The following is a 16329-nucleotide window of genomic DNA, read 5'->3' on the forward strand; positions in this document are numbered from 1 at the left end:
AATTTTAAGATTTTTTTGTTATAGTTCTGTAAAAATTGCCATTGGTAATTTGATAGGGATTGCATTGAATCTGTAGATTGCTTTGGGTAGTAGTCATTTTCACAGTATTGATTCTTCCAATCCAAGACCATGGTATATCTCTCCCTCTGTTTGTGTCATCTTTGATTTATTTCATCAGTGTTTTATAGTTTTCTGAGTACAGGTCTTTTACCTCCTTAGGTAGGTTTATTCCTAGGTATTTTGTTCTTTTTGTTGCACTGGTGAATGGGATTATTTCCTTAATTTCTCTTTCTGATTTTTTATTGTTAGTGTATAGGAATGCAAGAGATTTCTGTGCATTAATTTTGTATCCTGCAACTTTACCAAATTCACTGATTAGCTCTAGTAGTTTTCTGGTGGCATCTTTAGTATTCTCTATGTATAGTATCATATCATCTGCAAACAGTGACAGTTATACTTCTTCTTTTCCAATTTGTATTTCTTTTATTTCTTTTTCTTCTCTGATTGCTGTGGCTAGGACTTCCAAAACTATGTTGAATAATAGTGGCGAGAGTGGACATCCTTGTCTTGCTCCTGATCTTAGAGGAAATGCTTTCAGTTTTTCACCATTGAGAATGATGTTTGCTGTGGGTTTGTCATATATGGCCTTTATTACATTGAGGTAGGTTCCCTCTATGCCCACTTTCTGGAGAGGTTTTTCTTTTGTAAAATAGGTGTTGAATTTTGTCAAGAGATTTTTCTGCATCTATTGAGATGATCATACGGTTTTTATTCTTCAATTTGTTAATTTGGTGCATTACATTGATTTGCATATATTGAAGAATCCAATATATGTGGATGATTGGTCTTGTGATTGGTCTGTTCATATTTTCTATTTCTTCCTGATTCAGTCTTGGAAGGTTATACCTTTCTAAGAATTTGTCCATTTCTTCCAGGTTGTCCATTTTAATGGCAAGAGTTGCTTGTAGTAGTCCCCTATGATGCTTTGTATTTCTGTGGTGTCTGTTGTAACTTCTCCTTTTTTCATTTCTAATTTTATTGATTTGAGTCCTCTCCCTCTTTTTTTTGATGAGTCTGGCTAAAGGTTTGTCAATTTTGTTTATCTTTTCAAAGAACCAGCCTTTAGTTTTATTGATCTCTGCTATTGTTTTCTTTGTTTCTATTTCATTTATTTCTGCTCTGATCTTTATGATTTCTTTCCTCTACTAACTTTGGGTTTTGTTTGTTCTTCTTTCTCTAGTTCCTTTAGGTGTAAGGTTAGATTGTTTATTTGAGATTTTTCTCGTTTCTTGAGGTAGGCTTGTATTGCTATAAACTTCCTTCTTAAAACCGCTTTTGCTGCATCCCATAGGTTTTGGATCATTGTGTTTTCATTGTCATTTGTCTCTAGGTATTTTTTGATTACCTCTTTGATTTCTTCAGTAACCTCTTGGTTATTTAGTAACATATTATTTAGTCTCCATGTGCTTGTGTTTTTTATGTTTTTTTCCTTGTAAATGATTTCTTATCTCATAGCGTTGTGGTCAGAAAAGATGCTTGATATGATTTCATTTTTCTTAAATTTACTGAGGCTTGATTTGTGACCCAAGATGTGATCTATCCTGGAGAATGTTCTGTGTGCACTTGAGAAGAAAGTGTAATCTGCTGTTTTTGGATGGAATGTTCTATAAATATCAATTAAATCTATCTGGTCTATTGTGTCATTTAAAGCTTCTGTTTCCTTATTAATTTTCTGTCTGGATGATCTGTCCATTGGTGTAAGTGAGGTGTTAAAATCCCCCACTATTATTGTGTTACTGTCAATTTCCTCTTTTATAGCTGTTAGCTTTGCCTTATGTATTGAGGTGTTCCTATGTTGGATGCATATAAATTTATAATTGTTATATCTTCTTTTTGGAGTGATCCCTTGATCATTATGTAGTGTCCTTCCTTGTCTCTTGTAACATTCTTTACTTTAAAGTCTATTTTATCTGGTATGAGTATCGCTACTCCAGCTTTCTTTTGATTTCCTTTTGCATGGAACATCTTTTTCCATCCCCTCACTTTCAGTCTGTATATGTCCCTAGGTCTGAAGTGGGTCTCTTGTAGACAGCATATATATGGGTCTTGTTTTTGTATCCATTCAGCGAGCCTGTGTCTTTTGTTTGGAGCATTTAATCCATTCACATTTAAGGTAATTATCGATATTTATATTTCTAATACCATTTTCTTAATTGTTCTGTGTTTGTTTTTGTAGGTCCTTTTCTTCTCTTGTGTTTCCCACTTAGAGAAGTTCCTTTAGCATTTGTTGTAGAGCTGGTTTGGTGGTGCTGAATTCTCTTAGCTTTTGCTTGTCTGTAAAGCTTTTGATTTCTCTGTTGAATCTGAATGAGATCCTTGCCAGGTAGAGTCATCTTGGTTGTAGATTCTTCCCTTTCATCACTTTAAATATATCGTGCCACTCCCTTCTGGCTTGCAGAGTTTCAGCTGAGAAATCACCTGTTAACCTTATGGGAGTTCCCTTTTATGTTATTTGTCATTTTTCCCTTGTGGTTTTAATAAGTTTTCCTTGCCTTTAATTTTTGTCAATTTGATTACTATGTGTCTCAGCATGTTTCTCCTTGGGTTTATCCTGCCTGGGACTCTCTGCACTTCCTGGACTTGGGTGGCTATTTCCTTTCCCAGTTAGGGAAATTTTCGACTACAGTCTCTACAAATATTTTATCGGGTCCTTTCTCCCTCTTTTCTCCTTCTGGGACCCCTAAAATGAGAACGTTGGTGTGTTTAATGTTGTCCCAGAGGTCTCTTAGGCTGTCTTCATTTCTTTTCATTCTTTTTTCTTTATTCTGTTCTGCAGCAGTGAATTCCATCATTCTGTCTTACAGGTCAGTTATCCGTTCTCCTGCCTCAGTTATTCTGCTATTGATTCCTTCTAATGTATTTTTCATTTCAGTTATTGTATTGTTCATCTCTGTTTGTTCTTTAATTCTTCTGGTTGTTTGTTCTTTAATTCTTCTAGGTCTTTGTTAAACATTTCTTTATCTTTTCAATTATTGCCTCCATTCTTTTTCCGAGGTCCTGGATCATCTTCACTATCATTACTCTGAATTCTCTTTCTGGAAGGTTGCCTATCTCCACTTCATTTAGTTGTTTTTCTGGAGTTTTATCTTGTTCCTTCATCTGGTACATAGTCCTCTGCCTTTTCATTTTGTCTGTCTTTCTGTGAATGTGGTTTTCATTCCACAGGCTACAGAATTGTAGTTCTTCTTGCTTCTGCTGTCTGCCCTCTGGTGGATGAGGCTACTTAAGAGGCTTGTGCAAGTTTCCTGATGGGAGGGACTGGTGGTGGGTAAAGCTTGGTGTTGCTCTGGTGGGCAGAGCTCAGTAAAACTTTAATCTGCTTTTCTCTTGTTGGGTGGAGCTGGGTTCCCTCCCTGTTGGTTGTTTGGCCTGAGGTGACCAAGCACTGGAGCCTACCTAGCTCTTTGGTGGGGCTAATGGCAGACTCTAGGAGGACTCACACCAAGGAGCACTTCCCAGAACTTCTGCTGCCCGAGTCCTTGTCCCCACAGTGAGCCACAACCACCCCCTGCCTCTGCAGGAGACCCTCCAACACTAGCAGGTAGGTCTGGTTCAGTCTCCTATGGGGTCACTGCTCCCTCCCCTGGGTCCTGAAGTGCACACTGCTCTGTGTGTGCCCTCCAAGAGTGGAGTCTCTGTTTCCCCCAGTCCTGTCAAAGTCCTGCAGTCAAACCCCCCTAGGCTTCAAAGTCTTATTCTCTAGGAATTCGTCCTCCCATTGCCAGACCCCCAGGTTGGGAAGCATGACGTGGGGCTCAGAACCTTCACTCCAGTGGGTGGACTTCTGTGGTATAAGTGTTCTCCAGTTTGTGACTCACCCACCCAGCGATTGTGGGGTTTGATTTTATTATGATTGTGCCCCTCCTACCATCTCATTGCAGCTTCTCCTTTGTCTTTGGATGTGGGGTGTATTTTTTGATGAGTTCTAGTGTCTTCCTGTCGATGACTGTTCAGCAGTTAGTTGTGATTCCAGTGCTCTCGCAAGAGGGAGTGAGCACACATTCTTTTACTCCACCATCTTGAACCAATCTCCAAATTCAATCCCTTTGGAATACAGCAATAAATAAGTGGAATTAAAAGCACAACACCATTTACATTAGCACCCTCCAAAATGAAATACTTGTGTATAAATGTAAGAAAATATGTACACAATCTATATGGGGAAAACAATACTCTGATGAATGAGATCAAAGAAGAACTTAATAAATAATTTAATAAATTTAATGGAATTTAATCATGGTTAGGAAGACTCAATATTGTCAAGATGTCAGTTCTTCCCAACTTAAATATGGATTCAAGACAATCCCAATGAAAATCACTAAGTTATTTTGTAGGTATTGACAAACTGATTCTAAATTTTATATGGAGGTAAAATACCCAGAAGAGCCAACATGATGTTGATGAAGAACAAAGTGGGAAGACTGATATTACATGACCTCAAGATTTATTACGAATCTATAGTAAATAGATTATGACATATAAATGTATAATTCTATAGCCTAGAGTGTGATATTGATGAATTAATAGACAAATAGAGCAGTGGAGCAGTTTAGGGAGTCCCCAAATAGAATCCCATTAATATCATCAACTGGTCTTGTACAAAGGAACAAGGGTAATACAGTGCAGTAATACAGTGCAGGTAATACAGTGCAGACTAACAAATGGTGCTGGAACAAACAAATGGTTTGTTCTTTTCAACAAATGGTGAAAAGTGTTTTCAACAAATGGTGCTGGAACAACTACACATCTACAAGCAAAAAAAAAAAAAGAAAAAAAATCTAGACACAGACTTTACACTCTTCACAAAAATTAACTCAAAATGGATCACAGAACTAAATGTAAAATGCAAAACTATAAATTCTTAGAAGATTACCTAGGAGAAAACCTAGATGATCTTGGGTATGGTGATGACTTTTATAGATGCAACACCAAACACAGGACACAATAAAACAAAAATTTATAAGCTGGACTTCAATAAAAGGAAAAACTTCTGACCTGTGAAAGAACATGTTAAGAGAATGAGAAGAAAACCCACAGACCAGGAGAAAATATTTGCAAAGGACAAATCTAATAAAGAGCTGTTGGCTAAAATGCTAAAAGAACACTTAAAACCCCAAAATAAGAAAACAAACAACTTGATTAATAAATGGTCAAAGGCCTTACGAGACACATCCCTAAAGAAGATAAACAGATGGCAGCCAAGCACATAAAAAACCCTCCACTTCATATTTCATCTGGGAAATGCAAATTACAACACAGATACAGGCACACAACTATTAGAATGACCCCAACCCAGATACTGACAATACCAACCGATGAAAAGTTTGTGGAGCAAAAGAACACTTATTCACTCTGCCTGGTGACAGCACCCACAATGTTCATGCTGTAATGCGGGTGAGATGCCCCCATGATGTGCACACTTGATGTAGGTGACAGCACCCTATGTGATGGACTAGAAATTGTAATGCAGGAGGCAATCCCCCACTTGTCGGCCCAGGGTCCCTGCCCTTTGCCCAGATCAGAGAATTAGCAGAGTTGTGTAACCTCATGCCTGGAAGGCATGAATAAAGTACAACATTGTTGCTGAGTTCTGTGGGTGGGAGACACCCTGTGGCCCCTGTGTGGGTTCGATGGGGCTTGGCGAGGGGGATCCCGGACGTTTGAGGTTGACCGTTGTGTCCATAGACATATTAAGGTCTTTGTGCAGAGAGCTGGAGAGTGTGGACTTCCTGGGGGACATCACGGGCCCAGTCTGGTGCAGCAGCCTTTTCTCCTCATTGAAGTCATGGACACTTTTAATCATCTATGAAACCACAGAACTCATCACCAAAAAATGATCATCAACGCTTAACCATACAACATTATGCCTAACATAGCAGAGAGGCTAGGGATTTTCCGCAGCCCATGGGCAGACTCTTCGCTGCTACACGGGGCAGTGAATTCTGGCTGGAAATGACTCACACGGTTCATCTGGGGTGAGCAGCAGAATCGAGACGGGACGGCTCAGGTCTCTTTTCTCCTTCCAAGGTTCTTCCATCGCCTCATGCTGCCCACCCCCCCAAGTACGGCAACGACTCTTCTATCCATCACCCTGCCCTGAACTCTCCGCTGCCAGCTTCTTACGGTGTGGTTTTGAGTGGCAGTGGGATGGCGTGGGTCTTCTAAATGCCCTCAGACTTGAGCGAGTATCAGGGTCCCCTGGGGAGCTTGTGAAAACAGAGGGCCAGCCCCCATCGCCAAGCTTCTGGGTCAAGGGTCTGGGTGGGACCTGGGAGTATGCATTTCTATCCAGGCCCAGGTGATGTGAGTCTGGTCTAGACCATGACTGAGGCCCCCGGTGCAGGAGGAGGGCAAGGGAGTGATTACCCTTGAGCGCCATCCACGTGTCTGGCACTTGTATCCCAACCCCAGTGGCACCCCAAATGGGAATGCAGGGTGGGTGACCTGCCAAAGTAGAGATTAAACCCTGGTCTTTCCACGGGGCCCTCGGGCACCGGCCCCACCCCGGGCACACTGTTTGAGCTCCTGTGTTTAGGATCTGGGCTGTGTTGACGTGACAAAAGCGAGGTTTGCTTTTCCACTTTGATTAGCAGGGGGAGTAGACTTGCCCTCAGTTTGCGGAGCGGTGGCCTTCATTGCTCAGGAGCCGGGCAGCAGGCCAGGCCTTTGCAAGATTTGCATCATTCGCTGTGTCCATCGATCGCGGAACACGGCAGAACATCTTTTTGTGTTTTTCCCCCCGGGTTAAAAACAACTTCCCTTGGAGGTTCCCCTGGATTGCAGCGATCTCTCCCTTTGAAAATCTGATTTTGCCCTTGACCTTTGCATTGTTTTTCAGAGCAGCGATTGCCCAATTTTCCAGCTGGTGGTGAGTAAGCAGCTCGTAACACGGAGGCAGAATTGGAAACAGCAGGTGATGGAAGGCCCCACGCAGTTTCATCATCCTCTGCTCTGTGAGCGCACCCTGTGGCTGCGGATGGTGGTGACAGCTCACATTTATGCAGGGCTGACTGTGCCAGCCTCTGCGTTATCCCCATTTTATAGACACGGAAACTGAGGCGCAGGGAGGTTACGTAATACGCAGGACGTGGAATCCAAGGTGCCAGCACAGGAGGTCTTGCTGGGGAGCTCCCACGCCTGCCCTTTAGGGGTTGATGAAACTCTTGGAGCTGAGTTCTTGGAGCTGCAACCAGAGGTGGTGTGCTGTGAAGCGTCATGAAATTAGCAGCAAAGACGCTGTGTGCAGCCCCATTCAGGTCGTGTCTTCTCCTGGGGCCACACAGAGAGACTGCCCAGATTACATGCAGCTCCTCTGCTTTTCTGTGATGGCAACAGTGGTCTCCTTTCCTCTGCAGGCAGAAAATTTACAATGCGGGGTGAAGAAGCAGAGTGCCAGGCATCTTCTGTGTCCCTGGAGCTCCACGAGTGTAATGCTTTGTTTTGCCTAGCTGGTAAGATACAGATTCTGTAGCTGGCACCGAAAACTTCCCATACGTACCCCCAAAGCTACTTTTCACCCCTGTCCCCCCAAATATACTCCCAATTGCCCTCACACACACAGATAATATTGGCCCTTCCTTATATCATCCTTACGTCTATGTGGTTCAGCATGAAGGGTACCAGCTTCGGTTTGGGCAAAGGGGGGCTTCACCCCCAGCTGGTGTGATAAGCCCTACCTCTTGAGCTCTTGGGGAGGACCCCTGGCAAGTTTGGCGAGCACAGCCAGGCGCCGGGTACATACAGTTTACGTATAGGAGACCACGGCTCCCCATCCCCCCACCACGCCCTGCTCCCATGCTCTGCATCCAGGAGTGCCTGGTTCTTGGACTCTAGAGTCCTTAGGAAGATGGGCTGGGGCACCATTAGTGCCCTGGGCATGGATGGGGCAGCGGCCTCTGTGAGCCTGTCCCCTGCCCACCCAGCCTGGCAGGAGACACACAGGGAAATGCAGGTTTATGTAGCTCTTCAGCTACAGTGCCCCTAAGCCATTGTCACAGTCTTCGGGAGCACAGAGGGGGCACCTCATTCTACCTGGGAGCTGCCGGGAAGGCTTCTCAGGGAAGAGGAACTTCAGGTGGATCCTGAGGGACGGAAAAGGGGCAGAACATCTTCACCAACACCGTGAAGATGTGGATGACAGAGAGATGTGGATGATAGGGGGACGCGGACGGTAGGGGGACGTGGACAGTAGGGGGACGCAGACGGTAGGGGGACGCGGATGGTAGGGAGGACGTGGACGGTAGGGAGGATGTGGACGGTAGGGGGACGCGGACGGTAGGGGGACGCGGACGGTAGGGTGAGGAAAATTCACTCATGGAGAAAATTCACTCAGCAAGAAGAAAGTCATGGAGGTATGACGGTGGGTGTTTTTCTTCTTGAGTTGGGATGGAGGGACATTAAGCCTGGAAAATGAGCCGGAGTCTGCAGGGCTGGGATTAGGGGAGGCTCCGAGTCTATGACACGTAGGGAGGGGCTCCCTCCCCCACCACCCTGCAGCTCAGTGCCCCCAGTAGGAGCGCCCCCTCATGCTAATAGGGACCAGACCTTGGGGGTCAGACCACGGGGGGCACGGAAGGCCAGGCCAGGCTGTGGATGCCAGCCAGTGGGCGGTGGGGCCTGGGATTCAGGATGCACCCAGAAATGAGCACAGCAGAAGCTACCTCTTGACCTTCCAGGAGAGAGGGGACAGATGGCCCACACAGGCCTCGAGGAAGAGCCCTGTCCATTTGTGTTGACGGGGTTGGAAGCAGGGAGAGCTCTCTCTGGGTTGGTGGTCATTTGGTTTGCTGCTGCTATGAGGCAAGCCTAGGAAACATTTGGGAAATCGATTCACCAGGAGAGGAATTTCCACTAAGTGCAGGATGAAGGAGACCTCAGAGAGGGAGGGAGGGACCTCACCGGGCGAGTGCACAACTGGGTGAACTGTACAGGGCTGGCAAATTGCCAGGCACACAGTAGGTGGGGCCCAGATATTTACCAGATGATTATCTCTTTCATGTGTGTCATTGAAAAAACGTTTCAAGTGGGCAGGCTGATTCTAAATGGAGGAAGTCCAGAGAGAACATTCAGAGCACAAGTTCTTTTGGGGAAATGAAATCCTTTAGAAACTCACCTCAGAGATAAAGTGAAAAAAGTCAAAACCATTGGTCTGCTCCTGAACCAGACACTGACCTTTGCTTCGTAAAAATAATGACCAACATGACCGTGAACATCCAACTGCAACTGTTTTCACCAACCTTATTTTGATTGTTCCTGAGGACATGCTGGGGGGCAGGGGTGACAAGTTATTGATATAATAGTGGCAGAACACAAGGCAAGTAACTTTCCCAAGGCCACAGAGCCAATGAAGTAACTAGAAAAAAAAGCTAGTAAATTAATTTCAATTTGTTTCTTTTTGAGATAGATAATATAACTGATAATGTAAGTACCTGATAATACCAAAGAAAACATAGTATTTACTACATAATGTGAATCTAGAAGGATAGAAAAGAGTGTGAAGGGAAAACCAGTCTCTTCCCCAGTCACCTAATTTCACACCTCCCCTCCAAGGCAGGCAGTGGTAGCAGTTTCTTCATATTCTTCTCAGAATACTCAATACATTTAGGATCACAGTGACATATACATTCCTATTCCTTTTTTTGTACACAAACAATGGCATATTCTGTGCCTTGTTAGTTTTACTTCACTTGGAAATTTTACTTAACTTGCATAATATTACAAACCTTGGAGACTTTCCTCCATCAGTAAATATACAGCTGCCTTGTTCTTGTCAGTAGCTGCCTGGTTTCCAGGGACCGGGTGCCAGTGAGGGCACCTGCAGTACCTGGACAAGGGCAGGGCCATATCTCACTGTCTTTGAAGGTACAGTGACATTTTTCTTTCCACTCAAGAGGATATTCAGAAACAGGAATTCTAACTAGAGAGAAAGCCTTGGTCATCAACTCCTGATAAAAATCTGGTCTGAGGCTGAAAGTCAGAGGAAGCTGGGGTCTGGGCTTCGTTCTGCACCCTCGCCCTGTCTCTGAGTCCCTCTCTCTCTGTAAGCTCAGTTAACAAGGTGGGTCTCTGGGGGCTGTGGTGACATTAGCGAGGGCGGCATCAGCCCTGGGAGGAACTGCCCCTTTCCTTCCTTCTTTCCTCCTGGGAAAGGCTCTCAAGACAGCAGTTAAGGGGCCCGTTGGTCTTCTTTCTGCAGAGGGAGAAAGTTCTGGGCTTTGCCACTGAGAAGCTGCCAGGGCTTTCCAACACCTGGCTTCTATCTAAGCCCATCCTTCCTTCCTCTGCCTGGGCCTTGATTTCCCCACTTGAAAACTGGCCAATGCGCTGGCCTTGCCCAGCTTATCTCTCTTGCTTTCCCTGGGTCTTCCGGGGACCGCCGGCAGACTCAGCCTGAAGATGCCCCTTGAACGAAACAAGCAAGCGCCACGCTCCACTTGGCTGTGCGCTCCTGGCTGGAATTGCACTTTGGCTCCAGGTCTGAACCCTAACGACAGGACAAACACTGTCTGAAACCTGGACCGTTTGCCCTCCTTCTACCCACGGTTTGCGCAGGGCAGTGCGCCTACAACCAAAACAAACTTATTTTGAACACCGGCCGCGAGCACGCGGCGCCGCCAATCATTAACCGCTGGTTCAGGTGGCCCGGCCGGCGCCCTTCATAAGGCGCACCCGGTGCCCAGCGAGCATCAGCCACCGCTCAGCCAGCATCGGCCAGCGCGCCGCCGCCACCGCCTAGCGAGCACCGGCTCCTGACCGCCACCGCTGCCTGGCGATGCCCCAAGTCCCGGCTGTCCGCGCCTGGCCGCTTCTGCTCTCGCTGGCCGTTCAGCTCGGCTCACCCGCTGACGCTCCCCAGCCCTGGCGCTGCGCGCCCTGCTCCGCCGAGAGGCTGGCGCTCTGCCCTCCCGTGCCCGCCTCGTGCCCGGAGCTCACCCGGCCCGCCGGCTGCGGCTGTTGCCCCACGTGCGCCCTGCCGCTGGACGCCGCATGCGGCGTGGCTACTGCGCGCTGCGCCCATGGGCTCAGCTGCCGCGCCTTGCCCGGGGAGCCTCGGCCCCTGTACGCCCTCACCCGCGGCCAGGGCGCCTGCATGCCCGCGCCCAGCGCCGAGGCCACAGGTACCAACCGTCTCCCCGCCCGGGTCCCTCCCCTGGGACAGATGGGGTGGGGACTGGGGCGGGCAGAGGGCTGGGGCTCCACCAAAGCTCACAGCCAGTGGGGAGCAAACCCGGCCAAGCTCAGCGCTTGCAGCCAAAACCTGTAAGGGGAAAGGATTTGTCACCCAGATGAACTCCATCGTTGTGTGGTCCTGCAGGGGGCGCTTAGGATAAGGCAGGACACACGCAACTTGGTGGGAGAGCTGGGGGAGGGAGCCCAGACCTGGGCAGCCCACTGATCTATAAAAACCCAGAAGAGGGAGGCGATGGGGTGCCCGGGCAGCGGGGTGCCACTCCAGCCGCCCCTGGCTCTCCTCCCTGCCAATGCATTAGTTTCCGGGAAGACCTGCAGTGGGAGCCTGTACCGCTGGCCTCCTGGGAGGTGTTTGGAATGTCCTTTGAAATATATGTCCTGTGCAGACAGTATGTGCTTCCCAGATGTTTACAGAACATAATGTGAAAGTTCAGGCTAAAAACGTCACTTGCGTTCATTGTCATAGAAGAACAGTGGTTGATGTGTGTGCTGCCTCCTCAGAACTTGACAATCAGAACTTTCCTGAATTTAGCAGTGATTTACTTGTAGTGGGAAGCAGAGGAAATACACCCACCTCTACCCCCTCTCCCTACCTCCCTGTCAGGGCAGCTGTATGTCCGGCGATTCCGTGATTCTTGGCGGGATCTTGTGGCTCTATGCCCCGATAGGGATCTGCTGGAGCGCGTCACCCTTCCAAGGTGGGGACGGTTTTCCTCCTGGTTCTCTGCCTTCAGAGTCATCTCTGTGGTCCTCAAAGGAGAGGGTGTCCCCCCGGGTTCCCTCAGGAGAGCCAGTTCTCTATCATTCTGTCCATGCACCAGATCCAAACCCTAGGGCTCTGCAAGAAATCTGGTGACCCTCCCTCTTCCCAGGGTTGCAAAGAAGTCACTCTGTGGGAAGGCAGAGCCCCTGGAAAAGAAGAGAGTAGAGCTGCAATCTAGACCCCACCTCTAAACAAACCCTACCACCTGTTCACAGGGAATTACTAACATGCCCATTTTATGGATAGGAAAGCTGAGGATGGGGTCAGGAATTGAATTGTAATCCATGGCTTTCTCAGGGCTCCTCCCGGGCTTTGACACATGTGCATGTGCCTACTTTAGAAGCAGAAACACGGGGTACTCTTGCCATTGGTATTGCTGTTGGGTCATCCCTCTACCTGGAAGCCATCAGAAGTTCCTTTAAAGTGGGAGTAGGCAAAACTACATGGCCATCCTGTCCCAGTTCGGTTTTGTGGGAAGGGAAGCAGCTTCAGGGGAGGGGGGCACAGGTGCAGATGCTTCGGAGAGAGGCTCATGGGTTTTCGTTTTTCCATTTTCAGAGGCAAAGGACCCTGCCACCCTAGAGAACATGTCCCCTGAGAGCTCAGAGATGACCCAGGAGCAGCTTCTGGACAATTTCCACCTGATGGCTGCGTCCAGTGAGGACCTGCCCATCCTCTGGAACGCCATCAGTAATTATGAGAGCATGAGGGCCCTGGAGATCACAGACGTCAACAATCGGAAGGTGAGAGCCTCGGGGTAGGTGGAGCCTCTAGCTTGAATCTGCTTGGCCCTGCAGGTCCGGTCCTGAGCCCTGGATATAAACAAGTTCCTTCCCAAAGCCTAACAGACATTTCTCAGCTTAGCTTTGGGAACTTTTAACCCAAGGGCTTTCAGCAGAGGAGCCCTCTGGATGGAAAGAAAATGCAGTTCGTGCTGTGCAACCTTAGATACATTATTTCACGTCTCTGAGCTCATCTCTAAAATGAGGGTATCAGACTGGCAGTGTCTAAAGAGCACTGAGCTATTCTTAACATCCTCCTCCCCCATCCCATCTTCCCCCCACTTTTAAAGAAATTGTGGTAAAATATTCATAACATAAAATTTAGCATTTTAATCATTTTAAAGTATAAAGTTTAGTTACATTAAGTACAGTCACATTATTCTGCCACTATCTATCATGACCGTCCATCTTGAGCAGTTTTTCATCTTCCCAAACTGAAGCTCTGTCCCGGTTAAGCGCTAACTCCCTTGTAGCATCTTAATTGATGTATGTTTTTAGTCCTACCACTTGAGGGCGACAAAGAATCAAAGTTGGAGTGACTTGGGTTCATTTGTGAAAAAAAGAAACTCACTTCTAAAAACATGCATACCCAGAAAAGTGGAGATTGAACCATTTTCTAGACACTTCAGAGTTTAAGCTTGAAATGATGACAAATAGAGAAAAGTTCATGCTTATCTCAGATTGTCCAGATGAACGCCTTAATCCTCAACGAATTTGGTTCATGTGAACTAACCTTGTAGATTACAGAGGAACGTTGTTCAAAATTTAGAAAGCTCTGCTACTAAGTTCTCCGTTCGCAGAGTTGTGCCCATTCTCCTTTCAACCAGATGACTGATGCCAGAATTACTCACGGGGGGCAGGAGAGTCGGAGAGCTCATGGCATTGGTGATGCTCTTGTCTCCTGCAAGTGTTTAGTGAATGTTCAGTGAGGGAGGGCATGGGGTTCCCATCCTTTATCTTAACAACTCAGAACAGAGACTAACCACCCTCCTTCTATAGGTGAGAGAGTGAGGCCGAGAGAAAGTGGGTCCAGGCCTGTCCTCAGAGCCCACACAAAACCTCTTACATCCACTCCCCTTTTAGGCTAATAATACACTGTTTCTTGTCATTTATCCCAACGTCAAATTTTTCTTTCAGGAGCCCTGCCAGCGAGAACTCTACAAAGTGCTGGACAGATTAGCCAGGGAGCAGCAGAAGGCAGGAGACAAACTTTACAAATTTTATCTGCCAAACTGCAACAAGAATGGATTCTATCACAGCAAACAGGTATGTGCATCCTCACGCGACAGCCCTTGATGCCCACACCCCAGCCAAGTGCCAGCCTTTCAACAAACAGGGTGTCCAGCTCCAGGTGAGCAACGTAAAACCACGTAACAGATCATATTACGCAAGACCCACCCCTCTGGGAGTAGGAGGCACTAGCCCCCCGTTAGCCTGAAGACCAGCCCCATGCTCAAAGCCTGTGTGCACTCGGGGGCCCTGAGATGAGTGTCGCTCCATCAGCTAGCAAATCTCAGCAGGTGGGGACCGTCACAGGCCCCTCACGTTCTGGATCTCAGTGTCTCACCTGTAATAGAGAGGAACAGGCCAATTCTGCTTAGGAAAGTGAGGATCTGTTTGGACATCTCTTACATTTTTTCTCCCTACAAAGGGAAATGAACTTTATAATTAAATATAATAGCATTTTTTTGGCTTGCCAGATAATAAGTGAGATTAAACAAACGAAGACCTAATTTTGAGGAGCCCTTTAGGACTCAGTGAAGCCTAGGTTCTGTGGATATTTCTGGGGGAAACTGGGGACCAGGAAGTGCTTTATAACAAACAAGGAATTTGGCAGGGGGTACGACAGCAAGGTTGGCCACACGTGGGCAGGCTCCCTCCGGGCTCAGGCGCTCTGCCGTAGGGGCTGTGAAGCAGACAGTTCTGCGCACACTGTACCATTCAACACACGCGTGACATCCTTATTGCATTGGGCACTTGCCCTTAGTCTCTATTTTACGAAGAGAACCAGGACGGTGTAGGATTTGCCCTCAGTCATGGTCACGGCCGGTTGGGGATGCCCATGGCCTGGCTCTCAGCTGCCACGCCCTCCACACGGCACTGGGCAGCACGGAGCTCCGCCGCCCTCTCAGCTTCACAGGGGCCGCTGTTGACCTCGCTTCTTTTCTTTGCAGTGCGAGACATCCCTGGAAGGAGAGCCTGGGCTCTGCTGGTGTGTCTACCCTTGGAGCGGAAAGAAGATCCTGGGGTCCGTGGCAATCAGAGGGGACCCCAAATGCCATCAGTATTTTAACTTACAGAACTGAAAACAGATGCAATACGATCTATTCCTTCACATGAAATATTTAAGTACATATGATATTTATACTCTGGGATACACACACACTTATATATAGAGAGAGATATATATGTATATACCTAGGAATTACTTTTTATACTCCACATATGACTTGATATATAAAGCTATGGTTTATTTATTCACCATAAATTTATTTTTTTCTACACAGTAACTTGTGTTATATTAATTTATATATCATGAAACACTTCCCATCACGTTGTATGTAAATACTTGTATTTGAGCTCTTCAGAGGTTCATGCTTCCGTCTTAAAGAGCATAGGAAAGTACTGCCGAGAAAATGCAAAATCAAACGTGTAGCAGTGATGTTCTTTAAGTGGTTTGATGGAGGACGGTTAGGCTGTGCTTAAGAATGATTTACTCTGTTTATTCCATGGATCTGTGTTTCGCGTAAATTTGCAGGCAAACGTAAATGTTGATCATGTAGTCAAAGCTACATGTGATGGTGTTGCTACGTGTTAATATATGTATTGCAGATATTGTCAAACGCATGAACACAGTGTAAACACCCTGGAATAAATATCCCACACTGGATCATTGCTATCGTCACGGACATTTGTTGAACACAACGTCTTCTTCCTTCCTGAATTCCCTCCGTCCGTCACCTCCCCTTCTGCATGCAGCGCGGGCGAGTCCAGTCTGCAGGTTCCTGGTCCCCAGTGCTGGCAGGTCTGCCCTGCCCACTGAGGGCTCCCACGCCCGGGGCAGCCCTCCCTCCCTCTGCGGCCCCTAACCTCTCCGCTAGCTCCTTCCCTTCCTCTTGTAAATAGGCCAGGGTTTCTCCTATCTTAAATGCAAGACAGAATCACTTCCTTAACTTCTCCCTCACCCGTCTTCTCTCTGACTCTGCCCAGCCTATGGCCCCTGCAGGGCTTCAGTGGCACCCTCCAGGGCAGCACCCTGCTTGCCCCTCTGTTTGCACGACTAAGACCTGAGCCCAAGACATGGGTCCTCTGCCACGTGGGTTCCTTCCTTCCTGACCCCCCTTCCTTCCTGCCCTGCTGACTGCTCCTTCCTTTTCTCCCCCTGGATGGGCATCTCATCCATCCCAGGGGATCCCAACCGGCCCCTCCCTGCTCTGGGCTCCAGCTCCCTACCTTGGGTCTCCCCCATCACCCCCTGACCCCCACAGCTGCCATCCTCCCTGTGCCGAGCCCGCAGGACTCACTATGAGCTCA

At 47.4% G+C, this 16329-nt stretch overlaps 1 protein-coding gene across 1 annotated transcript; it reads left to right on the forward strand.

Moving 5' to 3' along the window:
• Window positions 1-10748: 10748 nt before the first annotated feature.
• IGFBP1 (insulin like growth factor binding protein 1) lies at window positions 10749-15690 on the forward strand. Its single transcript, XM_027124172.1, has 4 exons — window positions 10749-11177; window positions 12572-12756; window positions 13933-14061; window positions 14970-15690. The coding sequence occupies exons 1-4, from the start codon at window positions 10832-10834 to the stop codon at window positions 15099-15101; spliced, it is 792 nt and encodes a 263-aa protein (XP_026979973.1). The 5' UTR covers window positions 10749-10831; the 3' UTR covers window positions 15102-15690.
• Window positions 15691-16329: the final 639 nt, after the last annotated feature.

This window comes from Aethalodelphis obliquidens, unplaced genomic scaffold, assembly GCF_003676395.1.
Source record: "Aethalodelphis obliquidens isolate GAN/ISIS:26980383/991018 unplaced genomic scaffold, ASM367639v1 scaffold27, whole genome shotgun sequence".
In the NCBI taxonomy this organism is placed as follows: Eukaryota; Metazoa; Chordata; class Mammalia; order Artiodactyla; family Delphinidae; genus Aethalodelphis; species Aethalodelphis obliquidens.